The sequence below is a fragment of the Ranitomeya variabilis genome, chromosome 1 (genome assembly GCF_051348905.1).
Source record: "Ranitomeya variabilis isolate aRanVar5 chromosome 1, aRanVar5.hap1, whole genome shotgun sequence".
NCBI lineage: Eukaryota > Metazoa > Chordata > Amphibia > Anura > Dendrobatidae > Ranitomeya > Ranitomeya variabilis.
In genome coordinates this window covers 390,782,227-390,800,510 of record NC_135232.1, presented here as the reverse complement: position 1 = coordinate 390,800,510, position 18,284 = coordinate 390,782,227, and the positions used below count along the sequence as shown (strand labels likewise).

Below are 18,284 nucleotides of genomic sequence, written 5' to 3'. Positions count from 1 at the left end.
GTTACCCTTGGTAAAATAAAACAAATTGGAGCTGAAATAAATTTTGTGTGAAAAAAAGTTAAATGTTCATTTTTATTTAAACATTCCAAAAATTCCTGTGAAACACCTGAAGGGTTAATAAACTTCTTGAATGTGGTTTTGAGCACCTTGAGGGGTGCAGTTTTTAGAATGGTGTCACACTTGAGTATTTTCTATCATATAGACCCCTCAAAATGACTTCAAATGAGATGTGGTCCCTAAAAAAAAATGGTGTTGTAAAAATGAGAAATTGCTGGTCAACTTTTAACCCTTATAACTCCGTCACAAAAAAAAATTTTGGTTCCAAAATTGTACTGATGTAAAGTAGACATGTGGGAAATGTTACTTATTAAGTATTTTGCGTGACATATGTCTGTGATTTAAGGGCACAAAAATTCAAAGTTGGAAAATTGCAAAATTTTCAAAATTTTCGCCAAATTTCCATTTTTTTCACAAATAAACGCAAGTTATATCGAATAAATTTTACATTTAACATGAAGTACAATATGTCACGAGAAAACAATGTCAGAATCGCCAAGATCCGTCAAAGCGTTCCAGAGTTATAGCCTCATAAAGGGACAGTGGTCAGAATTGTAAAAATTGGCCCGGTCATTAACGTGCAAACCACCCTTGGGGGTGAAGGGGTTAATCACCAATTCAAGGAAGCTGAATGAAGGCCCTGCTGCAAGCTTACAATCTAAGGAAATAAGGGTGGGGGCACACAAGGTAAATGCATGTGTGTATGGTCCACCCATCAGTATAACAAGTAGTAATATTCAAATAAAACTGCATGAACCAGTCCATCAACCGGTATCTGTAGGTTAGGTACAGTATAGGTGCAGGTACAGTGCTCTTGATTGGCGCCTCTAGACATAGGTTTTTTGTGCCATTGCTTCTTGTAGTAAATTGGGATGAGCTTCTATGCCACACACAACCTGTGTGTGGCACCGTTGTTGGAAGAGAGCTGCCATATAACTTCTCGACAACCCTTTCATATCTCCGGAACCAATGATCAAACTGAGATTATTTTTTTTTTGAGCTCGCAATATTCAGATAAATGCAATTCGAGACCAACAAGATCACATGGTATAATTAGAAATAAAATCCACAATTAGTTGCCCATTCCCCTATTTGTTTTTTCCTTCATTTCTCTGGTTTTCCTCAGAAGGGCTTTCCAATGTCCTCCATTGTTAATCATTTACAAAGTCTGCTTGCAGAAAGCAGAACTAATTTGCTCAATCATGTGAGAACTGTCAGGTCAACCTGCACACTGCTCTGTGTGTCACACAAACTGCTGCTTTTTCTGAACCAGTATTGGGGGAGGTGCGGGTTAGAGTAAAAGAAAATAAATTCAAATATGTCAGAATGATTGTTAGGCATCTTAGGATTAATTAGCTCCTTCCCGACACAAGATGTGATATCTTATTCAGGAAGGTGCTTCTGCAAATGGACGTACTTTTATGTCATGCGGGTAAATGGTTGGTGTCAAAGGACACTGATTAGTTAAAGATGGCTACTGGCCCTGATAACCAGCCACTCTTCCTCATCACCTGTGGAGGCATCTGTCTGCAAACAATTCTGATCAGCAAATCACACCACTTTCAATATTGAAATGCCTTATTCGTCTGCCAGACAGCACTTCTTCATGTTGGTAGAGCAAGCCCCTGGTGATTATCATGATTTGCTTTTGTGTGGCCACCCAAATATCAGAGCAATGACAGAAGCATAATTCCACTCCGCTTCATTGTAGTCAGGAATGGCATGCAGAGCGGTTACATGTCCTGTTTACACGATCTTGGCTTGCTGTGACTTCTGGTGGTACTAGTGTTCTGTGGTATACAGCTGAACACTGACTGCTTATTCTGGCCATTTCCCCACTCCTCCCATATGTGTGTCCTGCTGCTTCTTAACACTGATGAACATTTGTGTGCAGTTTCTTTGCACAGGCCTTTCTATTGAATTTACACTACACCAGTGTGTGTACTGTGAGCGCTGATCAGTGGTGTAAATCACTAAGGGTCATCCATATTCATTTTTTGTAAATGACTTTTATATGCACCACCTCTGTGGCCGCTGTGCTCTGCTCAGTATTGCACTACAGTGATTAGTCCCACTATTCAAGCCCCTCTGCCAGTTACCACCGCATGCAGTGCTGTCTTCAGAAAAACAAGAAGCCTTGCTAGGTTGCTAACTTGGCAACTAGTGAGGGAAACTAGAGCCAATGTGGCAACAACATTCTGGTGGTCAAGTATAAGGATGATGGGAACTGGAGTACCTCCTCGCCTGTACGGAGTACCTCTGCACAGACCCCCAGACCAAATCGCATTTTGGGGTACAATAAGGACATAGTAGGAGTTACTCCGATCAAATTCTTAAGGCTTAGAGTGTCATGCGGAAAACAAAGGGTGGTATTAAAAGCTGCCATTATATGTGCTAAACATGGCACTGTTTAATGCTTACGTGCCATCACAATCTGCAGGCTAGACTGATTCATTCCTTCAGTTTCAGGAGGTAGTAATCAAGGACTTAATACTTTGAAATCTGGAAGGGCAGAGCCCCAGTACGTGTAGAACTGAAGATGGCCGTATTGTAACAGGCCATCATTGCCACGTCTGCTCCATTCCCTGCAAGTCAATCATGTATGTCTATTTTAATGAAAACCAAATTACGTTTTTAATATATGGCCTTTTTTCTTATATAAGAATTTCATAGTGGCATATTAGACCCTACAATATGCAGGGTCTGACAGGCCTCCTGTAAGTGTAATCCGAACAGGTCTAATGCCCTGCAGTACACAAGTATTGAAGGGTATTATACCAAACTACACTGTGTGCAGAATTATTAGGCAAGTTGTATTTTGATCACATGATACTTTTTATAGATGTTGTCCTACTCCTTGCTGTTCAGGCTTCAGAGCCAACTACCAATTAAGTAAATCAGGTGATGTGCATCTCTGTAAGGAGGAGGGGTGTTGTCTAATGACATCAAAACCCTATATAAGGTGTGCTTCATTATTAGGCAACTTCCTTTCCTTTGGCAAAATGGGTCAGAAGAGAGATTTGCCGGGCTCTGAAAAGTCCAAAATTGTGAGATGTCTTGCAGAGGGATGCAGTAGTCTTGAAATTGCCAAACTTTTGAAGCGTGATCACCGAACAATCAAGCATGGCAAATAGCCAACAGGGTCGCAAGAAGCGTGTTGGGCACAAAAGGTGCAAAATAACTGCCCATGAATTGAGGAAAATCAAGCGTGAAGCTGCCAAGATGTCATTTGCCACCAGTTTTGCCATATTTCAGAGCTGCAACGTTACTGGAGTAACAAAAAGCACAAGGTGTGCGATACTCCGAGACATGACCAAGGTGAAGAAGGCTGAAAACGACCACCTTTGAACAAGGAACATAAGATAAAACGTCAAGACTGGGCCAAGAAATATCTTACGACTGACTTTTCAAAGGTTTTATGGACTGATAAAATGAGAGTGACTCTTGATGGGCCAGATGGATGGGCCAAAGGCTGGATCAGTAAAGGGCAGAGAGCTCCGCTCCGACTCAGACGCCAGCAAGGTGGAGGTGGGGTACTGGTATGGGCTGGTATCGTCAAAGATGAACTTGTGGGACCTTTTCGGTTGAGGATGGAGTGAAGCTCAACTCCCAGACCTACTGCCAGTTTCTGGAAGACAACTTCAAGCAGTGGTACAGGAAGAAGTCGGTATCGTTCAAGAAAAACAAGATTTTCATGCAAGACAATGCTCCATTACATGCCTCCAACTACTCCACAGTGTGGCTGGCCAGTTAAGGTCTCAAAGAAGAAAAAACAATGACATGGCCCCCTTGTTCACCAGATCTGAACCCCATAGAGAACCTGTGGTCCCTTATAAAATATGATATCTACAGGGAGGGAAAACAGTACACCTCTCGGAACAGTGTCTGGGAGGCTGTGGTGGCTGCTGCATGCGATGTTGATCGTAAAAAGATCAAGCAACTGACGGAATCTATGGATGGAAGGCTGTTGAGTGTCATCATAAAGAAAGGTGGCTATATTGGTTACTAATTTTTTGGGGTTTTGTTTCTGCATGTCAGAAATGTTTATTTCTAAATTTTGTGCAGTTATATTGGTTTACCTGGTGAAAATAAACAAGTGAGATGGGAATATATTTGGTTTTTATTAAGTTGCCTAATAATTCTGCACAGTAATAGTTACCTGCACAAACAGATATCCTCCCAAGATAGCCAAATCTTAAAAAAAAAAAAAAACACTCCAACTTCCAAAAATATTAAGCTTTGATATCAGTCTCTTGGGTTGATTGAGAACATAGTTGCTGATCAATAAGAAAAATAATCCTCTAAAATACAACTTGCCTAATAATTCTGCACACAGTGTATAAAATGTTCAAGGCTTATGGAAGTATAAAGTAAAAAATCAAAAGAAAATTTTACATATCTTCCTAATTTTCTAAAAATCTGAAAATTTGCCTTAAAAACACTCTTTTTTTGTGAACAAAAGCTGTCAAACTATTTAACACCCACAATGAACACTGTAAAAAAAAAATCACTACTTTATCATCATTCACACTCATATTGTGGAGTAAAACACAATCTGACAGATGTAAAGAAAAACTGCAAAAAACAAGTCATTACTCAGCTGGCAGTAGAAAAATAAGTTATAGCTGTCAGAGTATGACAATGCATTAGTAATTTTTTTAGTGTTCACGAGTAGCAATTCTTAAAAAAAAAAAAAAAAACCCTATGCAAATCTGGTATCACTTTTGCCATACTGATCCAAAAAATAAAGCTGTCCTATAATTTTTATAGCTCATTGAACAACAAACCAATTCCTAAATTGCTAGTTTTTGTTAATTTTGCTTCACAAAAATCTAAATAGAAAGGGAATAAAAATCCAGTGATTGCTCCATTACTCTAGCGAGTGGAGCGCACTTAACAATTTACCAAGGTGTCTCTCCAAATGCCTTAAATCTATTCCAGTAAAATCTGCTCCAAAGTCAAAGTGCTTATTGCTTCTAAGGCCTGCTTTGTTCCCAAACAGTACTGTACGACCACATATGCTGTATTACTCTTTGTGAAAATGGAAAATGTGGGGCTAAAACAACATTTTAGTGGTAAAGAGGTAATTTTAATCAATGGTCCAATGGTATGAAATTGTCAGTATTATTATTGTACCTCCTTGATGTATTGAGGGATCTTGTGGTCTACTTCCCTTAGGCAGGTCCTATTTAAGTTATTTCTTGATTGAGAACAGTTGTGGCAGTAATCAGGCCTGGGTGTGGCTAGGAAATTTGAACTCCGCTTCCTAAAGATGTGATAAGCCACAGTTATTGGTTTTAAGGGAGATGGGGACAATCACGCAAAGCCCTGTAGGTTTGGATTTTTTCCTTAATAATAAAAACCTTCATTGTAAAAACTGCATTTTGTGCTAACTTGTTGTTTTTGTTTAATATTTAAATTTAGTGATCTGAAATATTAAAGTGTGACAAAAATGCAAAGGAATAGGAAATCAGGAAAGGGGCAAATACTTTTTCCCCACTGTATATAATGGCTACAGGATATTATATTTATTATTATTATTATAGCGCTATTTATTTCATGGCGCTTTACATGTGAAAAGGGGTATACATAATAAAAAAACAATAATCTTAAACAATACAAGTCACCGACTGGTATCGGAGGAGAGAGGACCCTGCCCACGAGAGCTCACAATCTACAAGTGATGGGTGAGGATACAGTAGGTGAGGGTAGAGCTAGTCATGCAGTGGTTTGGTGGATCAGTGGTTACTGCAGGTTGTAGGCTTGTTGGAAGAGGTAGGTCTTCAGGTTCCGTTTGAAGGTTTCCACGGGAGGCGAGAGTCTGATATGTTGGGGTAGAGAGTTCCATAGTAGGGGGATGCGCGGGAGTAATCTTGTATGTGATAATGGGAAGAGGAGATAAAAGGGGAGTAGAGAAAGGAGATCTTATGAGGATCGGAGGTAGCGTGCAGGTAAGTACTGGGAGATGAGGCCACGGATGTATAAAGGAAACAGGTTGTGGATGGCTTTGTATGTCATGGTTAGGGTTTAGAACTAGAGTCTCTGGGTAATGGGGAGCCAGTGTAGGGATTGACAGAGGTGAGAGGCCGGGGAATAGTAAGGGTTATTAGTGGATCAGTCCGGCAGCAGAGTTTAGAATAGATTGGAGGGTTACGAGAGTGTTAGAAGGGAGGCCACAGAGCAGGAGGTTTCATTCAGTAGTCAAGGTGGGAGATGATGAGTGCATGCACTAGAGTTTTTGCATATTCTTGGTTGAGGCATGTATAGATCCGGGAAATATTTTTGAGTTGAAGTTGGCAGGAAGTGGAAAGGGCTTGGATATGTGGTTTGAAGGAGAGATCAGAGTCAAGGATTACCCTGAGGCAGCCAGCTTGTGGGACTGGTGAGAGTGAGCAGCCATTTACTTTAATGGATAAGTCTGTTGGGGGAGTCCAGTGAGCTGAGGGAAAGATGACGAATTCTGTAATGTCCATGTTAAGTTCTAGAAATCTAGCCGAGAAGGATGAAATAGCGGACAGACATTGTGGGATTTTGGTTAGTAGAGAGGTGATATATGGTTCAGAGAGGTAGATATTTGTGTCATCAGCATAGAGTTGATACTGCAAGCCATGAGATTCTATGAGCTGTCCCAGGACGAAGGTGTAAATGGAGAAGAGAAGGGACCCTAGGATTGAACCTTGCGGGACTCTGATGGATAGGGGGTGAGGTGAGGAGGTGGCGTGCAAGTGGGAGACGCTGAATGTCCAGTCTGTTAGGTATGACGAGATCCAAGATAGGGCCAAGTTTGTGATGCCAAGAGATAAGGTCTGTAGTAATAGGGAGTGGTCCACTGTGTCAAAGGCAGAGATCAGGTCCAGGAGGAGGAGAACAGAGTATTGTCGCTTGGCTTTGGCAATTAGTAGGTCACTGGTGACTTTAGTTATGGCAGTTTCAGTGGAGTGATGTGGTCGGAAGCCAGATTGTAAGTGGTCGAAGAGGGAACAGGAAGAGAGGTGGGAGAAGAGTTCAAAATTGACATGTTGTCCCAGTAGTTTTGTGGCATAGAAGAGAAGTGGTATGGTGCGATAGCTAGATACAGAGGATGAGTCAAGAGAGGGCATTTTGAGGATGGGTGTGATTGAGGCATATTTGAAGCATGATGGGAAAACACCAGTTGTTAGTGATAGGTTGAAGAGATGGGCTAGGGTTGAGATGAAGACTGTGGTGAGGTTTGAGATGAAGTGGGATGGGATCGGGTCAAGTGCACAGGTGGTGAGATGTGATCTTGAGGAGCGTAGGGTGGAATGTTGATCTTCTGTGATGGTGGAGAAATTGGTTTTGGAGGAGGAGGGCTGAGTAGTTAGGAAGAGGGGTTGTGCGGGTTGTAGGTCGAAGCTTTCCCTGATGTTATCAGTCTTCTGCTTGAAGAATGAGGCAAAGTCTTCAGCTGATATGAGTGGAGAGGGAGCAGGTGCTGGGGGATGGAGGAGAGAATTGAAAGTGTTGAATAGCTGTTTAGGGCTGTGAGACAGGGAGGATATGAGAGATGAGAAGTAGGTTTTGTTTTGCTGCGAGTGTGGCCTTGAAAGTAGTGAGGGACTGTTTGAATGCGATGAATTGCTCATTAGAGTGTGATCTTTTCCATCTCCGTTCAGCAACTCTGGTAGCCCATCTCGATTCTTTGGTCAGGCTGGTGTGCCAAGATTGTCTGATTTTGCGAGCTTTGGTATGTGTGAAAGGGGCGACTGACTTGAGAACTGCAGCTATTGTGGTATTATATAAAGCGGCAATGGCATCCGCATTGTGTAGAGAACTTATGTCTGTAAGAGGGAAAAGGGATTAAGAGAGTGTGGGTCGAGTTGTAAGATTTCTGCGAGGGTGTGCAAGTTTGGGGTGGGAATTGTGGACCTGGAGAGAAGAGGGAGGAGAAAGTAAGTAGGTTGTGGTCAGAAAGAGGTAGAGTCGAGTTAGAGAGGTTAGATGGGGAGCAGAGGCGGGTGAAGATGAGGTCCAGTGTGTGGCCATCTTTGTGAGGATATGCCATAAATGCCTAATGTCTGTGGGCCCCCACTCTGGTGCACTCAGCTGTGTTCTTAATTCTCATTGTAAATAATGGAAGTGCACAGCCATCTATCTTCTTTATACAGTTGGCCACCAGTCAGAATGGGTAACCAGCATCTCTCCGAAATGTATGGCACATCCCAGAGGTATGTATGTCATGAGAGCCCAATACTCATCAGATAAAAATCAGCAGACAGATTTACGATAAGTTCATCAGTCATCTGCACTGAAGATCTACATGGACAGATGCATCAGGAATGTGGCTTTGCACTGCACAAATATGGGGTTTTCAAATGATTGTCAGTGTTGGCACAGTTGTACTTATCCGCGCAACAACACAATCATTTACATAGGGTACCAATTTGCTAAAAAAAAAAAATGCACAAAACCACAAGACAATTAAATTTGTTAGTGTCAATGCCAAATCGGCCACTTTGTGCAGCTTAATATTTTCTATGATGGAAAATAATTTGAAATAAAGTTAATACCCTGGAATCTCCAAAAATATTAATATATGCCACATGATGAAATTGCTTTGTGTTTTTTGCAGCATGTTTCCAAAATTATTGGAAAATTGCTGTTTTCGGTGATTTCAGAAAATTGCAGCAAAAAATTGCCACAAACGCATCATGTAAGCATAACCGTAAAAAAGAAGTTATAAGGCATGCTGAAGGCTAGTATATACTTTTCAAGTCCTTTTCATGAGCATTGGAAATGTATTGGAATGTGGGCTTTTGCTGAGAATTTCGCCCTTTTCAAAGCAAATGTACATAGATGATGAGGGTTAATCTGCAGTTTCCCCAAATCTGCATTGGATATTTCTTCTGCATGAGGATGAGGTCTTCTAAACCCAAGTCACATGCATTACCTGGTGACAGGTCCTCTTTATACTGTACTTGTTGTTGATATTCCTTGTAGAATGTGCACTAAATCTTCTCTACCTGTATGCCATATGTGAACATGACCTTACTGTCAGTGTTTCGTTATAATAGTTTCCTAACTGTCACTGCGTGGATAAATATTCTTTACATGTTGTGTTGTATGTGTGTCAGTTGCAGAGTTTGTTTCCGTAGGACAAGCGGTGAATTCTCCCTGCTAGTAGTGATGTGTATTGGTCATAGTGTAAGTTTTCTTCTGACTGATCCCACTTATCATTAATGTGTTTATTAGTAGTGATGAGCGAGTATACTAGGGAACTCGAGATTTCCTGAGCATGCTCGGGTGTCCTCCGAGTATTTGTTAGTACTCTGAGATTTAGTTTTCATCGCCACAGCTGAATGATTTACATCCGTTAGCCAGCATACATGTGGGGGTTGCCTGGTTGCTAGGGAATCCCCATGTACTTATGCTGGCTAACAGATGTAAATCATTCAGCTGCAGCACTGAAAACTAAATCTCAGAGTACTTACAAATACTCGGAGCACACCCGAGCATGCTCGGGAAATCTCGAGTACCGAGTATATTTGCTCATCACTATTTATTAGTCAAAAGACTTGACCCTTCCACTACCTCTCTGCAGAGATTACTGCTGCATTAGCTGGAGGGAATCTTTGCCTCTTCACAGCTGTTGGCCACACTACTGCAGGGGTGTACAACTCCAGTCCTCAAGGACCTCCAATAGTGCATGTATTCAGGATTTCTTTAGTATTGCACAGGTGATAAATCCAACACCTAGTGCAATGCTAAGGAAATCCTGAATACATGCACGGTTGGTGGTCCTTGAGGACTGGAGTTGTGCACCCCCTGATCTACAGTGTCTTAGAGAAAGATTTTATAATCATTAGGGGTCCTATAGAAAATCTAAACCAGTTAAGCCCCAAACGTTACTATATTGTCTATACAACACTATCTGCTGTATTACTCGGATGGCGATTTCAATTCAACACTACGTAAACTGGAATCTCACAGGACAACAGCATCAGGCTTTGCATCTGTATGTTTCATTGATCATATATTAATTAAATGTTTTGCAATATTTAGACATAAAAAAATTCCATTTTCTATTTTCCAATCTACTTTCTTCAATATGGTGGGGGGGAGTTTACTGTGTTTCTTTATAAAGGTCATTATTTCTCACGACATCCTGTTTATTTTTAGATAAATGGTATTTTAACAGAGAACATGTCTTTGAGTGAGGCCCAGGCATTGATAGAAAAATCAAGAGGGAAGCTGCAGCTTGTCGTCCTAAGGGACAAACGTCAGACTCTGATAAACTTGCCTTATGTGGAAGACAGTGATTCTGAAATGGAAGGTGATGTGATGTGATTTTTTTAATTACTTTTAAGCAATATTTTCGTTTTATCAAAATGTGTTTACATCTGTTTTTATTGTTAGGTGCTTTACGCTAGCTGATGGCAGCCATTAAGACGTGCATGACAATAGGCAGTTATTTATTAGATGATTTAGAGAGGCCAACTGCATCTCCATGTGCACAAAACTATTGTTAACATGAAAGTTCTTCTTGCATAGCATATCATTCTTCTCAGCAGTGCATACTATTTATACAGGGCAAGTGCTGCTAGTAAAAAATACATTTTTAATCATGCTTAAAAAATTTTGATCTGACGAGCAAGCAGTTGACTGCGTGTTTCACCATCCAATAATTGGGAAAGGAGTGTTCTTAGGAATACCCCTTCCCTATTATCGGGCAGTCTAAATGCGCCCTTAGTTAATACGCTAATGGCATTTGCTTTCTACATTTTGGCAGCCGCGTCATTGTTATGATATGACTGTCATGTTTTCCCAAACCTGAGACAAAAACCACACAGACCTAACTAGAATCTGCAGACATGTCACTAAACCAGTTTTGACCATGTATATAAAGATATTCCTGCTTATACTTGTTAGAAAAATGTACAATTCTACAAGCCATACTTGTATCTAACGTCTAAACTTTTACTTCTTCCTGACCAGTTTGTGCAGACTGAGCCTGGAACTTGCATGTTTTCTAGTAAACTGTGTTAACCAAACCTTATTTTCTAGACTAGTTATTTTGTTGGACAGTCACAATTACTGTGGTGAATTTTTAAACTTTTTTTTTTTTAACATTTCTCTATACTAACATTATATCTTTACTTTTAGATGATCCTCCATATACAAACAAAAGAAGAAATCCAAGATCTAAAGAGCAGTGAACAAAATTAAAGGTTAGCTTCATGACTTTTCTTGTATTTGTGTATAATAAACTAGGATTAGGAAACCTTGAAACCTCTGGTTGTCACCAGAACGGCTCCTGTACTTATTTGAGATTGGATCACTTGGATTACCGTAAGTATGACTGTTAAACTCCTTGTAGATATGGCCATTTTTCACACTTTCCTTTTTTTCCCCTTCCTTATTAGTGATGAGCAACTGTGCTCTGATATAGTGTTATCAGAGTATCTTGGGCATGCCCGAGTAGTATGTTTGAGTCCCAGCTGCTGCATGATTCGAGGCTGTCATAATAGCCACGGGGACTCAAACATACTGCCCGAGCATGCTTAGATAACCTGATATCTGATGCTTGCTCATCATTATTGCTTAATTCTGACATTCCTTTTTTTTATTTGTTGTTGTCATAGCTATATGTGGCTTGTTTTGTGTGGTACAAGCTGTAACTTTAAACAAACGGGCAATCCCTGCATGTGCTGCGGCTGTCGAGCAGCCAGGAGACATGCAGCCGCATGGACCCGAACATATTATTCGAGCATGCCGAAGACACACTGTTGGCACACGAGCATGCTCTGATAACATCTTATCTGAGCACGTTCGCTCATCGCAAATTATGTGCTTTTCATCTGATTGGATCCAGATTTATTCTGTAGCAGGACAATGGCCCCAAACATACAGACCATGTCATTAACCCTTTAAGCCCCGAGGGTGGTTTGCACGTTAATGACCAGGCCAATTTTTACAATTCTGACCACTGTCCCTTTGAGGTTATAACTCTGGAACCCTTCAATGGATCCCGGTGATTCTGACAGTTTCTCGAGACATATTGTACTTCATGATAGTGGTAAAATTTCTTTGATATTAGCTGCGTTTATTTGTGAAAAAAAATGGAGATTTGGTGAAAACTTTGAAAATTTAGCAATTTTCCAACTTTGAATTTTTATGCCCTTAAATCACAGAGATATGTCCCACAAAATACTTAATAAGTAACATTTCCCACATGTCTACTTTACATCAGCACAATTTTGGAAACAAAATTTTTTTTTTAGGGAGTTATAAGGGTTAAAAGTTGACCAGCAATTTCTCATTTTTACAACACCATTTTTTTTTAGGGACCACGTCACATTTGAAGTCATTTTGAGGTGTCTATATGATACAAAATACACAAGTGTGACACCATTCTAAAAACTGCACCCCTCAAGGTGCTTAAAGCCACATTCAAGAAGTTTATTAACCCTTCAGGTGTTTCACAGGAATTTTTGGAATGTTTAAAAAAAAAAATGAACATTTATTTTTTTTTTCACAAAAAATTTACTTCAGCTCCAATTTGTTTTATTTTACCGAGGGTGACAGGAGAAAATGGACCCCAAAAGTTGTTGTACAATTTGTCCTGAGTACCCGGATACCCCATATGTGGGGGGTAAACCACTGTTTGGGTGCATGGCAGAGCTTGGAAGGGAAGGAGCGGCGTTTGACTTTTCAATGCAAAGTTGGCTGGAATTGAGATGGGACGCCATGTTGCGTTGGGGAGCCCCTGATGTGCCTAAACAATGAAACCCCCCCACAAGTGACACCATTTTGGAAAGTAGACCCCCTAAGGAACTTATCTAGATGTGTTGTGAGCACTTTGACCCACCAAGGGCTTCACAGAAGTTTATAATGTAGAGTCATAAAAATAAAAAATATTTTCCACAAAAATGAACTTTTCGCCCGCAATATTTTATTTTCCCAAGAGTACCAGAAGGAATTGTACCCCAAAATTTGTTGTGCAATTTGTCCTGAGTACGCGGATACCCCATATGTGGGGGTAAACCACTGTTTGGGTGCATGGCAGAGCTCGGAAGGGAAGGAGCGCCGTTTGACTTTTCAATGCAAAATTGGCTGGAATTGAGATGGGATGCCATGTTGCGTTTGGAGAGCCCCTGATATGCATAAACATTGGAACCCCCCACAAGTGACACCATTTTGGAAAGTAGACCCCCTAAGGATCTTATCTAGATGTGTTGTGAGAGCTTTGAACCCCCAAGTGTTTCACTACAGTTTATAATGCAGACCCGTGAAAATAAAAAATCATTTTTTTTCCACAAAAATTATCTTTAACACCCAGTTTTGTATTTTCCCAAGGGTAACATGAGAAATTGGTCCCCAAAAGTTGTTGTGCAATTTGTCCTGAGTACGCTGATACCCCATATGTGGGGGGGAACCACCGTGTGGGCGCATGGCAGAGCTCGGAAGGGAAGGAGTGCCATTTGGAATGCAGACTGAGATGGATTGGTCTACAGGTGTCACGTTGCATTTGCAGAGCCCATGATGTACCTAAACAGTAGAAACCCCCCCACAAGTGACCCCATATTGGAACCTAGACCCCCCAAGGAACTTATCTAGATGTGTTATGGGAACTTTGAACCCCCAAGTATTTCACTACAGTTTATAACGCAGAGCTGTGAAAATAAAAAATAATTTTTGTCCCACAAAAATGTTTTTTTTTAGCCCCACAGAATTTTATTTTCCCAAGGGTAACAAGAGAAATTGGACCCCAGAAGTTGTTGTCCAATTTGTCCGGAGTACGCTGATACCCCATATGTTGGGGTAAACCCCTGTTTGGGCGTACGGGAGAGCTCGGAAGGGAAGGAGCACTGTTTTTTCCTTTTTCAATGCAGATTGAGATCGGACGCCATGTCGCATTTGGAGAGCCCTGATGTGCCTAAACAGTGGAAACCCCCAATTCTAACTGAAGGCCTATTCCCAACCACACCCCTAATCCCAACCACACCCCTAATACCAACCCTAACCACACCCCTAACTCCAACACACCCCTAATCCCAACCCTAACCACACCCCTAACCCTGACACACTCCTAACCCTAATCACAAACTGTAAATGTAATCCTAACCCTAGTCCCAACCCTAGCCCTAACCCTATCCCCAACCCTAGCCCTAACGGGAAAATGGAAATAAATACATTTTTTTAATTTTGTAAATTTTTTTATTTTTCCCTAACTAAGGGGGTGATGAAGGGGTTGTTTTTAGCGGATTTTTATGATTGGCAGCCGTCACACACTAAAAGATGCTTTTTATTGCAAAAAATATTTTTTTGCGTTACCACATTTTGAGAGCTATAATTTTTCCATATTTTGGTCCACAGTCATGTGAGGTCTTGCTTTTTGCGGGACGAGTTGACGTATTTATTGGTAACATTTTCGGGGACGTGACATTTTTTGATCGCTTTTTATTCTGAGTTTTGTGAGGCAGTATGACCAAAAACCAGCTATTCATTAATTTCTTTTGGGGGGGGCGTTAATACCGTTCCGCTTTTGGTAAAATGGATAAAGCAGTTTTAGTCTTCGGGTCAGTACGATTACAGCGATACATCATTTATATCATTTTTTTATGTTTTGACGCTTTTATACGATAAAAACTATTTGATAGAAAAAAAATATTTTTGCATTGCTTTATTCTGAGGACTATAACTTTTTTATTTTTTCACTGATGATGCTGTATGGCAGCTAGTTTTTTGCGCGACAAGATGACGTTTTCATTGGTACCATGGTTATTTATATCTGTCTTTTTTGATCGCGTGCTATTCCACTTTTTGTTCGGCGGTATGATAATAAAGGGTTGTTTGTTGGTGTTCACTGAAGGGGTTAACTAGTGGGACAGTTTTATAGGTCGGGTCGTTACGGACGCGGCGATACTAAATGTGTACTTTTATTGTTTGTTTTTTTTTATTTAGATAAAAGAATGTATTTATGGGAACAATATTTTTTTTTCTTTATGAATTTTTTTTATTTTATTTTTTTACACGTGAATATTTATTTTTATTTATTTAATTTTTTACTTTTTCTCATTGCCCCAGGGGAAGACATCACACTATAGTGTCAGATTGCTGATCTGACAGGCGGTGCTCCTAGCTTACCAGCGCCTGCTCTGAGCAGGCGCTGGTAAGCCACCTCCCTCAGGGAGAAGAAGGTAGGAGACCCTCGGAGCAACGTGATCATATCGCTTTGCTCCGAGGCTCTCGGGGAAGCACACAGGGAGCTCCCTCCCTGTGCGATGCTTCCCTATACCGCCGGAACACTGCGATAATGTTTGATCGCAGTGTGCCGGGGGTTAATGTGCCGGGGGCGGTCCGTGACCGCTCCTAGCACATAGTGCAGGATGTCAGCTGTGATAGTTAGCTGACACCCGGCCGCGATCGGCCGCGCTCCCCCCGTGAGCGTGGCCGATCGCTATGACGTACTATCCCGTCCCAGGTCACCTTGATGGGATAGTACTTCCAATGGGCTTAAGGGGTTTAGAACTATCTTCAGTGTAAAGAACAAGGTGTCCTGGAAGTGATATGGCCCCCCACAGACTCCTGATCTCCACATCGAGTCTGTCTGAGATTACCATATATACTCATGTATAAGCAGTGTTTTTCTGCACATTTTTTTGTGCTCAAAAGGCCACCCTCAGCTTATACACGAGTCATTGCCCCAGATGACAGCACGGGAAGGGGAACAGCGGATCACAGGAGCTGGCGGCTGCGGCTAAAGCCTGTGCCCGCTGCTAAATAGAAATGAATATTCACTGCACTGGCAGTGAATATTCATTTCGCTTACAGCGCTCACCGTTACAGCAGCAGCCGTCGGCTTCCAGCAGCTTCCGGGCTCATGGGTGCATGCTCATTAAGGTAATGGATATTCACCTCTCTCCATTCCCATAGGCGTAGGATGTTGTTTTTTTTTAATTTGTTTTTTTTAATGCTTTTCTCATGGGGGCCACACATGCAAGGATAGGGATGAGGAGCCATGCAGACAAGGATGTGGATGAGGGGACAATGCATACCCAGCTTATACTTGAGTCCGTAAGTTTTGCCCATTTTTTTTTTTTTTTGTGGCAAATTTAGGTGCCTCAGGCTTATGCTCGGGTCGGTATATACGGTATATGAAGAGAGAAAAAAATGAGACCTCTTTTTATAGACCATCAGTTGAACCAACTGATATTATTTTTCACTAAGTGGCAGGATTGCTTTCTAATTACTGATAGATTTCAGCTGGTGTCATGACTTTCTGTGTTTTTTTGCATCTTTTTCTTCATGTGTTAAATACTTTTGTTCCTGGTGTAATCTCTGTTTATTTAAATCTTTATTTTATGATTATCTGTGGTTTTATTTATTTGCATGTGTGTATTGGATGGGTTGTAACCGATATCTGGTGAGAATTTCAGGTCAATGGCAAATTTAGAAATATCTTTTCTTAAAAAAAAAATTGGTGACGTTTACAAATCTTATTGTACTCACTGTATATAAAAATGCAGACTCCATAGTGATGAAAAATGTTTGTTTAAAAGGACCTAATAAAACTGGTGTCTAGCAGAAAATATAGATGCCTAATAAATTAGTTCTTAAAGGAGTATTCTGGTCCAAATCGATAAGTCTGCAGTCACTCTGTGTGAGTGCAGACCTTTGAATTCCCCCAGCGCACACACTGTGTGCTGTGGGGATTAGCCAGTTTTTGACTCTGGACCAGAGAGTATGCATGCGCTACACATACTCCCGGCCAGTGGGTACGGCCTCGCTTCAGTACACTTGTATGGAGATAGGCCACTCTGTCTAGTTGGCCACACCCACTGGACAGCCACGTTACTAGATCTGGCATGGCTTCTCTCAATATAAGTTTATGGATCGAGGCCACGCCCACTAGTATGTGTAATGTATAGATACCCTCCAGTCCCGGCTAAAAACTGGCGAATCCCCGCAACGCACAGTGCATGCACTGGGGGGATTCATAAGTCTGCAGACTCATCTATTTGGACCAGACAACCCCTTGAAATCTATTGGAAGTGAAAATATTGAATATAACTAATTGTTATGTTTTTCATTTTATATTGTAGGTCCATGTGATGGGTCTTCAAATGCCAGAACAACTTTCTTCGTAACCAAAGATATAAATATACATGTAAAAGCCAATATATCTTTTGTATTCAATTAAATTCATAACAAAATATAAGCGAAATCCGCACTGAATTACTTGAATCGCTGTTTAATTTTCTTCTTTATTAAAATAAATTTTATAGTCCTTTTCCCATTAATAAACAGTATGCTGGGTACTTACATTGCTATTGCCTAAAAGTTTCATGACTGGAAGATAAAAAAATGCAATTTACAGTATAGATTTATGGGAACTTGATCAAAGATATACAGTTAAATTCAGAAATATTTGGAAAGTTGCAGAATCTTTGTGATTTGGGCTTTGCATGCCACTATGTTTTATGTAAATTAAATTGAGATACAATTGAAGTGTAGACTCGGGTTTAATTAACCCCTTTCCCACCCTAGACTTATAGTTGCATCTAAGGTGGGCTTCCTCTGTTTGCTGCGGGCTCCGGCGATGAGCCTGCAACTTTTGCGACACATGTCAGCTGATTTGAACAGCCCCTAACAGCTGCTTGTGGAATCTCGATCCACCCGCAGCTGTTGACATGTTAAATGCCCCCGTCCGTCTCTGACAGCGGCATTTAACATGCTCTCGCCCGAAGTGCGTTCCTAATCCCTCCCATCGGCGCTCGTGTCTTATGACTACTGGTCGCTGATGGGTTGGCATGACAACCCGTGGTCTGCACCAGATCCCTGTGATTGTCATTGCCAGATAGCTATCAGCGCTGCCCAGTGATCAGCCCTCATAGCAAGTGAGCATTTTAGCTTCATAGAGCAGAGCTGAAGCCCTACTGTGCGTAGCACAGGTGATCAGATGATCAGTTTCTAGTCTCCCATGAAGACTATTGAAGCAAGTAAAGTTTTTAAAAATAATAAGTAAAATAAGTTGCCCTCCATTCGCCCCATTCAAAACAAAACAATAAAGAAAAAAGAAAACACACATTAGATATCGCCAAATTTAGAATGGCTCAATCTATCAATATAAAAAGATCGGTAAACGGTGTAACAAGAACATGACGCCTGAATTACGTTTTTTGTGGTCGCCGCAACATTGCATTAAAATGCAATAACGGGTGATCAAAAGATCGTGTCTACACCAAAATGGTATCAATTAAAATAAC

General features: G+C 40.9%; 1 protein-coding gene across 1 annotated transcript in view; it reads left to right on the top strand.

The window, feature by feature from the left end:
• LOC143761175 (tight junction protein 2-like) overlaps positions 1 to 17,345 on the top strand; it is a 72,271-nt gene extending 54,926 nt beyond the window's left edge. The window contains exons 7-9 of the mRNA XM_077249085.1: positions 10,195 to 10,348; positions 11,179 to 11,243; positions 17,121 to 17,345. Coding sequence (XP_077105200.1) covers positions 10,195 to 10,348; positions 11,179 to 11,231 — 207 coding nt within the window. The 3' untranslated portion in view covers positions 11,232 to 11,243; positions 17,121 to 17,345. The remainder of the gene's footprint in view (positions 1 to 10,194; positions 10,349 to 11,178; positions 11,244 to 17,120) is intronic.
• Positions 17,346 to 18,284: the final 939 nt, after the last annotated feature.